This window comes from Anabrus simplex, chromosome 6, assembly GCF_040414725.1.
Source record: "Anabrus simplex isolate iqAnaSimp1 chromosome 6, ASM4041472v1, whole genome shotgun sequence".
In the NCBI taxonomy this organism is placed as follows: Eukaryota; Metazoa; Arthropoda; class Insecta; order Orthoptera; family Tettigoniidae; genus Anabrus; species Anabrus simplex.
This window is the reverse complement of record NC_090270.1, coordinates 79,251,102-79,265,247: the sequence shown is the minus strand read 5'-3', so window position 1 is coordinate 79,265,247 and position 14,146 is coordinate 79,251,102. Positions and strand designations below refer to the sequence as shown.

At 37.4% G+C, this 14,146-nt stretch overlaps 1 protein-coding gene across 4 annotated transcripts in view; it reads right to left on the bottom strand.

Annotated features, from left to right (window-relative positions):
* Gcn5 (Gcn5 acetyltransferase) overlaps positions 1-14,146 on the bottom strand; it is a 122,567-nt gene that overhangs the window by 66,589 nt on the left and 41,832 nt on the right. For all 4 annotated transcript variants that reach the window (XM_068228053.1, XM_067149040.2, XM_067149043.2 and 1 more), the window contains 2 exons: positions 12,290-12,427; positions 4,061-4,194 (listed from right to left, as the gene is read on the bottom strand). In XM_068228053.1, the coding sequence (XP_068084154.1) occupies positions 4,061-4,194; positions 12,290-12,427 (272 nt within the window). The remainder of the gene's footprint in view (positions 1-4,060; positions 4,195-12,289; positions 12,428-14,146) is intronic.

The window sequence follows — 14,146 nt, the reverse complement described above, 5'->3', positions numbered from 1 at the left end:
TAAGTTTACAACTTGAGAAAGAACTAGGAGAATATCAAGGAGGTTTCAGACCCTGGAGGAGCTGTCCTGATCAGATCATGAGTCTTAAGTTGATAATGGACTATAACAGGTGAAGAAACAGAGATATGCTGATAACATTTGTAGATTTCAAGAAAGCTTAAGATTGCATCCATAGAGAATCTCTGTTTAAAATTTTAAGAGACTTTGTACCACACCCCAAAATTAATAAACATGATAAAATTGACTCTCACTAACAGCAAATCAAAAGTGAAGTTTAGGGATGAAACATCAGAGACATTTGAAATTAAAACTGGACTACGGCAGGGAGATGGGCTCTCACCACTATTATTTAATTGTGCTCTAGAAATGGTAATGAGGGAATGGTTTAGGAAATGTCCCCCCAAAATAAAGACGGGCTGAAAAATCAAAACAAATTGCCTGGGTTTTGCAGACGATTTAGCATTCTAGCAGTGGACATAAAGGAAGCAAAAACCCAAATATCAGAACTTCAAAACATTGCAAATAAGTTGGCCTCAAAATATCTTTTGAAAAAACAGAAATTATGCCCCAAAAACCAACACAACTAAAAGAAGTTACCATAAATAGTAATAAAATCAAAATAGTAACTCAATTTAAATATCTTGGAGAAGTAATAACACATAACCTAAATGAAAAAAATCTCAATCCAAACAAGAACAAATAGATTAGCTAGAGCACAAAAATTAACATGGGATATGCACAAAAAGAAATGTCTATCAATAAATGCAAAAATAAAATACTACAACACAGTTATAAAACCGGAAGCTACATATGCAGCAGAAACACTTTTTCACCTGAATAAACAATCAAAGACTAACAGAATTAAGAAAATTGAAAGGAGGATTGGAAGAACCTGCATCAACAAAAAATACCAGAAAGATGGACAGCAGCGGTTAATACCTAACAAAGTCGTGTACAAAGAGCTAGAACTCATTACAGATACTATGCATAAGAGGAGACTGGGATTCTTTGGACATCATGAAGATGCAGGATTCGAGACTTCTGAAACAACTTATACAACACAATTTCATCTCAAAAAATACCACAACAGGATGTAAATAGATCAGAGAAGTAAGAGAGGATCTGAAGGAAATAGGCCTTACAACAGAAGACACCACAAATAAGATAAAATTGAATACAAAACTCAAGAATACAAACCTCCGCTTTACCCTTACACAAAACAAACCAACAACACGCATATTTTCAACTGAGGAAAGGGAACGAAGATCGGTGCGTCTGAAGAAGTACTGGGAGGACCGCAAAGCCAGAACAATCCCTTCAAAGAGACTTGAATGACGGACTAACTAAAGTGATCCTATGGGGTCATAAAAGAAGAATAAGAAGAAAGCACTTGCACAGGAAACCAGCATAGATTTCTCCTTATCTTTGAATCATGATTTTTTTCTTTCGTTGCGTGAGGTTATGTTTGCCAGTGAGTTATCCAAGTGCATTATTTGAATACTGTAAATGCACCTCGTTGGATACAGTCTGGAAATAGTTTTTTTTCCATGTCATCTGTGAATCAAGGTTAACTGCGTGCAGTAACGGGTCTTAGAATATTTTGTAACGCGGCAAAAGTTGGCATTTCTAAATTACGAGTTGGCGGTTAATTCAAAATCACGCAATTCAAAGTCCGATTTCTGTACCCCAACGACTTCGAATTAACAAGGTTTAACTCTCGTTAGGGTCAAGCGAGAGTGAAAGGTAAACAGACGATGACAATGCCGATAGTGACTCAGAAATGAGTGGTGTGTTCCCTTTGTAGGACTATTTCCTTCCTTAGGGGAAATTAAATCTAACAGTAATGCAAGCTTTTCTAGATGGTGGGTAGAAATTTAATTTAATTTTCTCACGTTTAATCTATTTGAGCATTGACATATTTTTATCTTGTAGCCTTATCCTAAATGTGTTGTGTGTCACTGTTCATCTTACGCGAGTTATGTATGTTGTTACAAAGAATAATTGATTCTGGACTTATATTCCAGTACATACAATACCGTTCGTGGTGTGTATCATGAATCAGCTGTTTGTACTTGTAACAATTTGGCACCACCTTCTGACTTCCGGTTAACTGTCACGTCGAAACTCATAAAAACAGAACTATAGTTTACAATATAGAGGAGCATATTTCAAAAACGTCCTTTCTCCAGCAGCTTCTAGTTTACAGTACTGAGAAAAATCAAATAGAAAATGTAATTTTGAGTTTGACTCTCTCAAACATTCTTCTACTTAATTGGTATACATTCCATAATTCCCACAATCAAAGTATGCATTTAATACCATACCGTTAATTAGATATTAATACAAATAAGTTGGAGAAGGGACATATGGAAATATAGAAAGGATAAGGGACGTTTTGGAAATACAATTGAAATTATTTCTTATTAAACATGCAAAAACTTAAAATTAAAAGTGATGTGTACCAGTAACCAGCATAATTAAAATATAAATAAGTTCAAGAATTTCATAGTAATCTAAGGCATCTAACTCTTAAGTAAATACCATTTAAGAAATTTTAAGTTCCCAAGTGATATAAAAACTTTAAATGTCATTGAAAGTGGATAAACAACATCCACGTCTTCCATCATTCCCCCTTCATCTTTGGCCTCAGACGGAGTAGCTTCATTAGTGTCTCTATTAACAATGTCTTTATAGAACTTCAGGTCCTGATTTGACTCCCATTCATCACCAAAATGCAACCTCAGCAGTTTCTTCACATCTGCTTTCTTTACTTGTTTACGAGGAATGTTTGTTGGAACACTAGGAAGGTTAAAATCAGGAAAATTAATACCAGGCTTGACGACTTTCTTTGCTGCTCCTATGTTATTGTTATAGCGTGGCTCACCTCTGACAAGAATGGAGCCATTTAGCAATGACTGTGCCTTATGATAAACCGCTTTGTTGTTGCGAACCTGAAGTGCCACTGTTGAGGTTTCTTAATGTAAGCCAGTGAGATGTTTTCCCAGTCATGAATTGTACAGTCATCCACTAACTTGAAAACAGTCCCATGATTATTAATCATTTTCAGATAGTCATCAGGTTGAATTATTGTGTCCATCTTTTGGAGTTCACGTTCAATTCTTCTGAAAACTTGATCCGGTGGGATGAATGAGTGGCCCGGTATAGGGAATATGAGCTCTATCTCTTTGATGTTGCTTAGGGCACAGACACTCAACCAGTACATAAGCATACAGATCATGGAAGAATTCTTATTCTGGCCCTTGCACCCATCTGCGAACAGCCTAATTTTACTGTAGCATTTCTTAACATTTTTCTTCCACTCCTCCTCATTCCTAGTACATTTTCTCCCTTTTCTCAAGGGAGCAGCAACTACTACACTGTTTTTCACACTATCTTCATTTGACTGTTTTTCTGCCATTATTTTGTGTGGAAACAAATTTAACAGTAAACACCTGATAAAAAGGATGTCCAGACTTATTAAATATACCAAACAATGTACGTAAAAGCACTATAACTGAGCAGAAAACGCACACGGAGCACAAGGACTTGAGTGTATTATTACACCATAACCTGTAGTTAAATTGTTTTCCTTCATCTCATAGTCATGCAACAATGTCACCACTACACAATTATCAACGTATTTGTAAAGAAATTCCATAAAATGCTCGTTTTGCATTGCCTTTATATCTAGTTGTATTGGAGGATAAGAGACAGCTTTGAAACAATAATGGCAGTCTTTGTTATACAGCATAGAGGTGAAGAGACATTTTGTAAACATAATTGTGATGCACTCCAGTCAGCCATATTGCTGTGGAGAAGAGACTCTTTGGAAACACAGCTCATATTTAACCAAGTTTTATGTTTATAAAAAGGACATTCTGCCTCAAAAACTCATCACCATTCCACGGAGAAAGAGATGGACATTATCAATGTACCCATAAGTCAATTTCCTCAAAATGTGGAGAAAGGACGTTTTGAAAATATGCTCCTGATTGGTCCATCTCCAAAACATAATTCGTAAGCTGGTTAAGACATTTTCGTATTTAGGAAGTATACAAACCTTGTGTAATTTACTTTGTACGCTGACACTTCCTCTGTGGTCACAACCTGCCTTCTTGCACTCGGAGTTTCAAAATTCCAGTGATTCAGGCAATGAAGAAACATTTTTGCCAAATCGTACATAGTCTGCCATTCCTACAACAGTAGGTAAAGAAACACATTTTATATCACAAAACCCAGCATAAGCCAAACAAGAATAACTATGACCTTCAAATGCTTTATCCAATCAAAAGTAACATGTTATGTCAACCACTGCATATCATTGTTTATAGGATTTTAATGTTGGAATGTGCAAAGAAATGTCATTGTAATCAAGCTAGAACACTACAACATTAATTATGCATTTAAGCTATGTGCTGACACACTGGTGTTGCCACCCCAAAATGAGCAGCCACTGAATATATGAATATATCTGAAAGATATTGTATTAGACAAGAAAGAATGAAGAAAGAGGAAAGTTTCAAATACATATGAAGAATAATAGAGGAAGATGGCAGAAACAACAAAGAAGAGAGACACAGATATTTCTTCAAAGTGTTAGAAACCTGATCTGAAGCAAGGATTTATCCCAATAAAGTAAACATATTATACATATATCCTACCTATTGTGTTTCAGTACTAATCTATTCATCAGAGATTTGGGTAATGAAAGAACGGGCTATTAGCAGAGTGCAGACAACTCACTCACTCAGTAGGCTTCTGAGGGACGTGAAGTTCCCGTGTCGATCTCAAAATCCTCTTCCATCCTTTTTGATTTTGAGCCTGCTCTTCCCAGTTATCAATTTGGAGGGTCTGGCATACGTTGTTGATCTCCTTCTTCCAGGTGCTTGGGGCCTTCCTGAAGGTCTTTTCCCATTAAGAGATCCCTTGTACAGTTCTACTGGTGCTCTGTTATCCTGCATCCTCAGTATATGTCCAGCCCAGCGCAGTCTGTTGGACAGGGTGTAAATCTTGTAATTAGATCTTTTTTGCCAACTTTGAGAGATAGGATCGAACGATGGGCCAAATCATTTTCTATAAACTTTATTCTCAAAGACTTACAACTGCTGCTGCTCTTTCTTGGTTATACTCCATGTCTCGGAGCCATACAAAAGTACTGGTCAAATGATTGTATTGTAGATAATCATTTTTGAATTCTTTGTTAAAAACTTGGAGCCTAATATAGGGCTGAGAGTGAAATGACTTATTTGCATTCTTAATTCTAGCTTGGTGTTCCTGTTGGTGTTCCCAATCTTCAAAGGCAATCTGTCAACCTCCTCATATTTCGGTCTCTGTACAACCATGTAATGTGTCTTTTTTATCATTTACCCGTAAGCCAATTTTTTGCTGCCATTTCCTCTAGTTCCACAAATAACTGCCTATTTTATAATTCAATGTGGCCAATAAGAACAATATCCTCCACATATGCAAGGACTATGTTGTCTCCCCAATATGATGCCATGTGCAGACAAGTGAAAAGAAATTCTTGAGGAGCAGAATTGGAGTAACAAGACACAGAGAGAGATACAAGAAGGTGAGGAAAGTAATGAATGAGGAACTCATACAAGAATGAATAGAGAAATGCCAACTAAGATGGTATGGGTTATTCAAACGAATGGAGGACTCCAGGATTCCTACAAGAATGCACAGGATGGAAGGGAGCGGCAAGAGGCTGAGAGGAAGATGCGAAGGACAGGTCGCTAAAGGGGTGAAAGACAGTGTGGAGAAGAGAGGAGAAGTCTGGAACAAAATCTTAATGGAGAGCTGGCAGAGTGATAGGTAATGATGGAGAGGCTTACATTTCAAACAGACTCAGCTAGTGATTGGAAACTGTGCTAGTTGTGATGATAACCAGTGCTTGATAACTGCCTTCAGGTACAAAGTAAATAAATGATGAGTTATAATACAATATGTGATGCAAAACAGGTATAATGTGGCAATTCAATCAAGATAAATGAATAAAATTATTAAGTCATACTTGTTTGTTCCTTTCCAATACTCATAAAAATATTGAGAAGCAATGCATAATCTTCAATCTCAAAATGTACTGAACTCAAGCAAAAGGGGTATATCTGTGAACAAGTTAGAGAGGAAAATTCGGTATAGTGTAAGATAGAAAACATCACACAGAGTAATAGCATGATGGTCAGATGGCAGATACAATACTTCGTAACTGTACTGTAATGATTTGGAACAATGACAATGTACAGTAGTTTAAAGTATTATTTAAGAATGGATGGCAAAGGGACATGGGTTCCTATTTCATCTGCTACTAGGAAAATTGCTGTGAAATATATATAAATTTTTATTATAGACTGTTATGCCTTTCAATGTTCAGTCTGAAAACCTCTATGAATTAATTAAACACCTCTACAATCCTCCATTTGTAACTAGCTCTGTGGCTTCATTTAGTTCTATACCTCTTAAAAACCGAATCTAACCACTGTTGTCTTGATCTCCCTCTACTTCTGTTACCCTCCATAACACTGTACATTATTTTCCTAGGTGACGTATCATCCTCCATTCATCTCACATGACCACCCCACTAAAGCCAATTTATGCATACAGCTTCATCCATCAAGTTCATTCAAAATTTGGCCATCTCCTCATTCTGAGTTCCTGTCATTGTTTCGGTCTGTTTGGAACAGCAATCATTCTCGCTACTTTTCTGTGTCAAACTTCAACTTATGAATAAGATAAGCTGAGTCCATCCAACTTTCACTCCCGTACAGGAAAGGTGGCCTCAAAACAGATCAATGTACACTTTCGTGCAAATTAATTGGAACATGACGATAACATACATGTTTCATATTTATTTGCACTTATTCACCTAATACATACCTTTAACCTTTGCTAACAGCCAATATGTCCCCCTTTCTGTTTTATGTTCATGCTTTACATGATTTGGCATAGATTCCACAAATTTGAGCACATATTTTAAAGTCCATCATGATGAAACCTCACTGGTTTTTAAAAAAAAATAACAACTTGCTTTTCACACCAACACAGATAGGTCTTATGGCTATGATGGGATAGGAAAGGGCTAGGAATGGGAAGGAAGAGGCCATGGCCTTAATTAAGGTACAGCCCCAGCATATGCCTGGTGTGAAAATGGGAAACCATGGAAAATCATCTCCAGGGCTGCTGACAGTGGGGTTTGAATTCACTATCTCCCAGATGCAAGCTTACAGCTGTGTAACCCTAACCGCACGACCAACTTGTCTGGTAAACCACACTGTAACTTGAGACTTGTCCAACTCGTTGGCTGAATGGTCAGCGTACTGGCCTTCGGTTCAGAGGATCCCGGGTTCGATTCCCGGCTGGGTCGGGGATTTTAACCTTCATTGGTTAATTCCAATGGACCAGGGGCTGGGTGTTTGTGCTGTCCCCAACATCCCTGCAACTCGCACACCACACATAACCCTATCCTCTACCACAATAACACGCAGTTACCTACACATGGCAGATGCCGCCCACCCTCATCAGAGGGTCTGCCTTACAAGGGCTGCACTCGGCTAGAAATAGCTACACAAAATTATTATACAGTATTATTAACTTGAAACTATCATATGCATTTTTGTGGAACAGTCAAGTTTTGATAGTCTCCTTTTGCAGATAGCCCACAAATGTTCTATAGGATTAACGTCATGGGAGTTCCCTGGTCACTCTATGACACGAATATTGTTCTCACTGAACAATTTCTTCACTTTTTTAAAAGTATGGTAAGGAGCTAAATATTGCTGAAAAATTCTGACACCATCTGGAAAAATTTTCTAGCTCACCAACAACTCTCTTTTCCAGTATCAGGATGGACTGGCCATATTTCCTCATCCCGTCAGCTGTGTCTAACACCTCCAAAACAACAACTTCACAGGGTGTTTTATGGTTTGTTGCAAATGTGCTGAAGTTGTTGGCACATTCTTTGCTTGGCACACACATTGAATCCTCTGCCCCTGCACTTAAAATGACTCTCATCAGAGAAAAGCACTTTCTTCCAGTGTTCCATTGTTCAATCCTGATAACTACGTGCCCACAAGAAATGTTTCCTGCACATTTCTACTGTTAGAAGATGTTTCTTTACTGGTTTGCAGTCTTTCCTTCCATCCGTTGGAAGACTATGATGAACATTACAAAAATACAGATTAATTCCCGTTTCACCCCAATTCGCGAGCCAAGTCCACAGCAGTGAGTCCAAGTTTGATTTGCTTCTTCTGAGGAGAAAATGTGCATTAGTCAGTGTCATCTTTTTCCTTGCATAGTTCCCCTTTCTCTTCAGTGAAATTGAGCCAGTCTATTTGTGCTGCTGAATAATTCCATTTATAGTGTCTAACACCAAACCAAACTCAGTATCCAACTCTCTTTGTGTCGTATATCGTGTGCTATAATCGCACCACACTTCCTGGGAGTAATATCCATTGAAGACAAAGGTATTACTAAATGCACAAGGAAACCTCAGGTTAAAATCCAGACATTCCACAATAAAATATGCTGTTGAACTTTTCAATAAGGGCTTCAATATAAGTGATCGTTGGAAAGAAAAATGGATCCAACATGCACCACCAGACATTGTAACAGTTTTAAATACCCAAATTAAACCAGCTGGTTTTGAATCTGCCTCAATATACGTGGAAAACTGCCAACAGGATTCGTACAAATCACGGAGTATGTAATGACTTTCTCTACAAATGGAACAAAATTTCTGATCCATCTTGTGTTTATGGAGCGACTCCCCAGACCATCCAACACATTGTTCATCAGTGTCATACTCGGGTGATCTGAAGGACATTCTAACGTTGACTCCAGATGCTATTAACTGGATAGAAAAATTAACTCTCACTATATAAGTGCATACATTGTCATTGTATACTCTGTTTTATGTCTAATTGTAATAACGCCTAGTTATTTTAGATATAATTTATATATTGTTGTATATTCCAATGTGTTGCCATATGCTAAATAAATAAATAAATTAAATAAATAAATAAATAAATAAATAAATAAATAAATAAATAAATAAATAAATAAATAAATAAATAAATAAATAAATAAATAAATAAATAAATAAATAAATAAGGAAACCCCATACCGGTAATTCCGCAAAATGACATACCTCGAAATAAATACATTTGTAACCTAAAATAATAATCACACGGTTTGTGCAAAAAATGCACAGAGAATGTAGAAAACCATGAGAAAATTATTAAAAAAATACCTTGATCCGATTAATTTGCATGGTACTGTAAAGAGAGTTTTGTCCAGAAGCTGATTTCTTTCTAACAGAATATAGTACCACTGATTGCAGCTGCGAGCTCAGTGGATTAGCTTTCCTGCACCTTGATTCAATTTCCTTTACTATGCTACCATCCTCGGAAAGTACACATCCTAAATACTCATACTCAATTCATATCATACTCACTGCACCTCTTTTCAAGTTCCAAGGTGGGGTGTATTAAAATGAAGACTTTCTGCACAATCTGCCAGTAAGATCAAGTTGTTGCCGCAGGCTAAACTGCTTACTACATTTCCACCTGAATGAATCCCTCCCTGCCATTTTATACCTTTCAGTAAATGATCCACTAAGCCTGTTCCCATTTCATGATGGATGCAGTACTTTTGCATCTGTCTCTTGGTACAAGCCAAAGCAAAATGTAGCTTCCAGTGAAGTCCCAGTCCCAATGGCTGTAATGACATGGAAGCTGCTGAGGTGTGGGTAAAGCTGACTAATGACATTTGGAGCATAATTTGTCTCTGAGTGTTCTGAAAGGTGTGGCTGGTTGTGCTGCAATAGCAGTTTCTGGCCCAGTGAGCAGAGCACTGGCAAACTACCTCGCTCCTCGTCTTGCCTAGTGTGACTTATTTTGCTGCCAGTATTGATTCTGCTGTTTCCCTATGACTGCATAATCTCTGGTGGTGCTATCTGAGGATACAACCAGCTTCTGGCTGATGATCAGATAGACAAATGATCCATATACACAATGAACGACAAAGGTGAAAGATCGCAGCCTTGTCTAACCCCTGTAACTACCCTGAACCAAGAACTCATTCTACCATCATTTCTCATAGCGGCCTTCTCTGGATTTTTTTTTTGAAACATAAGCAGAACTTATGAAACTTCCTGATACAGAATTATTTGAGCACATATTTTAAATTCCATAGATATTACTGTTAAAACCTAGCACTGACACAATAAAAAAAATTGGCTAGAATTCCATAATTTTCAGTCTACTTACAGCTGCAATTACACCAGGAAAACAAAAAGTTTTGAAGTGTGTACCCTACTGCCCTTAGCGGAGTTAGCCTGTATTTGACAGATCTCCTCTTCACTCAAGGACAGTAGAAACAATAGTAAAGAGTTCGCAAATTTATCAAGGTTTCTGTAATAGACACCCTTATCTATTCTCCTCCTCCATATTAACCCTGGAACCGGCAAGCAGTTTACCCTCAAGCGGCAAGCATTTAGGCGAGTTTTGCAAGCAACTTTTAAAAAATTCATAAAAATGTTGTTTTTCAATTTATTTTTACGTATAACAAGTCATTTTATTCAGAAAAGGATGAAGAATACTATAGTAGAAAATTAAACTTACCAATTTTATACCCTGAAGCAGTATGAACGAAGTATCCAACACACGCTAAGTATTCCAAAATAATCCAAAAGTTCTGGGCAACGTGTACGTAAAAAGTAATATTATATGACAATTTTACTATATAAAAAATTTGCACAATTTTATGCTGATTAAAAATATGTGCAAAAGGTTTCACTACATTGAAGTATTGTAAAGTAAAATAGAACTGAAGTAACACAGGCACATCGCACCAAAACGCGAGTCTACTTAGATTCATCCTCGCTACCTTCGGGGCGGTTCCTCTTTCTTCCTGCTTTCATAGGCCTCCAAAAATGTTCTAATTTATGGTAGTACTGTTGATGGACATTACAATTACATCCTGGGTACAAGAAGTGGGTGTGTGGCTTTTTTTCTGCAGTCGAACAGACAGGGCACAACCGCAGTTTCTTTCCTGGGAGGCGTACCAGCTGATGTCCCTTTTCTCCTGAAGGTCCAGGTGGAATGTTTTGAAGAGTTTCTTCATCTACAAGACCTTCGACAATACTAACCATAAATTCCTCCTGTTCAAGGGGTTTGTCGGTGTTCAATCTATAGAGTATGTAGGCCTCAAAAATTACCAACAGGATATAGAATATTTATTTCCAGTCGAAACGTTTGAGTGACATGACTTTAGAACAAATGGAAATAAGTTATTTGCGATTTTGAAGTGTACCACTATTTTTCAATGTTGTCATTAGAGTTCAGACCCATATTTATAACTAGAGAAATGATTTTTTTCATTTCTTATACTGTAACGTCAACCCATCTTTGCAGACGTGAATACGGACCCATATTTCCGGAATTCGTTTTATTTGTATAATTTCCTGTGCGTATGTATTTATTAGTTTCAGTAACTAAAATATTCCGGATAGCATTGGAGAAAAACAAATAGAAATATGTTAGAGGAGGACTGATCCTGGGAGGGCAATTTCATATACCAGCGTTTCGAACCTTGAACTTCTCTTCCACTTTTATTTCTAGCTCTGGTGGATAAACTCTTGTCCACTTCGGTTCTGTTTTGTCAACTGCATTACCGTCATTATCATTATTATCACAGTGGCTGGTTCATTATGCTCCACATCATCGTCAACAACAGTATCGAAATCACGTAGCCTAGGCTCATATAACTCGCCACTACCTGATGAATTATTGTCAACATCATCGTCAGTTCCTTCTAAAAGTACGTCACTATCACCTTCGCCGTCCAGATCAAACAAACAATTACGAATTTCACTACTTCCCTGACAATTCACTCATTTTGCGCCACGAAAGCTAATGCACATCGGATAGCCACAGCAAGCACAACAGAATGACCGTCTGCAAAGCGCTCTCGTTTTTCCACGTGTATACTGCACACTCTGTCACACTAAACTACTTCAGAATTGTGGTGTATTTATAGAGTAGAGTTTCCTCTTCAATATGATGCAAGATATGTCATAAAGATGTTGAGTGTCAAGGCCCTATCTCGAAATTAGTCAGTGCTGGCGTAATGCATCTTGATAGCGACTCTGCCGGTTGAGTAACAGGGAAATGAGTCGCGATCGCGACGATTGCCGGTTCCAGGGTTAAAAAGATCACAAGAATTAAATTCTTAAAAAAGCATTATCATTGTTAACACTATGTTAGAGATATTTCATTCATATACTTACCCGTTGTGCTAGATGCCCAAATTTGTATAGAACAAAATTAGTAATGGCTTTGGCAATGCTTGGTCTTTCGAAAGGCGGCTGACCAAGTGGTCCTTCAATTGTAGGTCGAGTCATTGTAAGAATACATTTCCTCAAGAGCTGAAAAAATAATACATTTTGTTTAAGAATGTTACATAAATCATCAACGATACTAATTTTGGAGAACTCTTATTATCCTAGTAACAAGTTGATAAATGCAATATGACAAATGTCCTTGCTGCTTAACCTACTACACAATATAGAAGGCCTTCTAAAAGAATTCTGGGATAGATTTATTGCCCTTATGCTAAGGCTTTCTTTATGGTACAGTCCTCCTTTTGCCACGAAGATTTGTCTTATTTTGCTCACCGAGTGAAGCCGCATTCATAGAATGATGAGTTAAGGATAATAGTCAATGATTAATTTCCTGTAAGCTACTTTAATACAATGGCCATATATCACCTAGTTGGCCAACAAAAATTCTTGTAGATTTTAAGTTATATATAAACATGACATTCTTTTGGGTTTATGGTGTGTGAAAGAGGCAAATTGCATGGAAACATTGTTTTATGAAGATTTTGCTCTACCTTCTCAGAAGGTATCCATGACTGTTCTAATAATGGACTGTGAAAGCATCAATCTAAACAAGTAATTTTTGCAATACAAAATGAAAAGAAATTACTGCCTGCAAAGCGATGGTAAAACAGGTTGCTTAAAGACTGTGTTAATGTATTTAGATGACTACTCTATTTAACTCAATAATCAGGTACCAATCTGGTATAAGAATATCAGGACTTTCAATCCATCACAGCTGCCAATTGCCAAAATTTTATCGATTTTGTTTTATCACTTCCATTTGATCATTCCTATGTGCATTTGTTTTTATGTAAGTTCATCAGAACAGTGCAGTGGAACATCTTTACAGCTTTTTGAGCTTAAACATTAGTTACAGTATTTTCTATAACATAATTGACCATAGAACGTATAATCAACGAGATGTAACTCTGTTATTCTGACAAAGCCAACATATAAGCAGGATGCGGATGCAAAAAATTTAAATGGAAAAATAGAAACAGTATATTTCAGTACTGAAAGTTGTGTTCTCAGAACAGGTTTCACCCAGACCATAACATAAGCAAATCAAATACCTTTGTATTTGCTTTCTTTTATATTTATTCACTTTTATTATAATTTCTTATTTAATTTTGAAGTTATTTGCTAAATAGTCAAAATAAATACAATTCAAGCTCCAGATTCTCAACTGCATTTTTTCACAGTCACTACTGTTAATTATGACTTGTTTGCAGTAAAATGAATAGATTAACAGGCTCTCTCTATATCACCATCATGAATTCCTTCCAGCGAGCTGCGTACGATGTTTCAAAACAATGTGCCTCCATTTGCTACGGTCCAGGTATGCTTCTTTTCTCTCTAGGACATCCCATGTTTCTCCTCTCTTCTCTAGGTCCTCTCTTATCTGATCTAACCACCTTTTCCTAGGGCGTCCAATTGGTCTTCATCCCAGAACAATCTTTTCAAAATACTCCCTTGGAGTTCGAGTCGCCTGCATTCGCTTAACGCCTTGCAACACTCAGCCTTTCTAGTAATTTCTTTCAGGAATGGGTCAATTCCTCCTCTGCGAACCATGTGACCTTGCCACGGTGGGGAGGCTTGCGTGTCCCAATGATGCAGATAGCCGAGCTGCAGGTGCAACCATATCGGATGGGTATCTGCTGAGAGACCAGACTAACGAATGGTTCATCGAAAGGGGGGTAGCAGCCTTTCGGTGGTTGCAAGGGCGGCAGTCTAGATGATTGACTGATGCGGCCTTGTAATAAT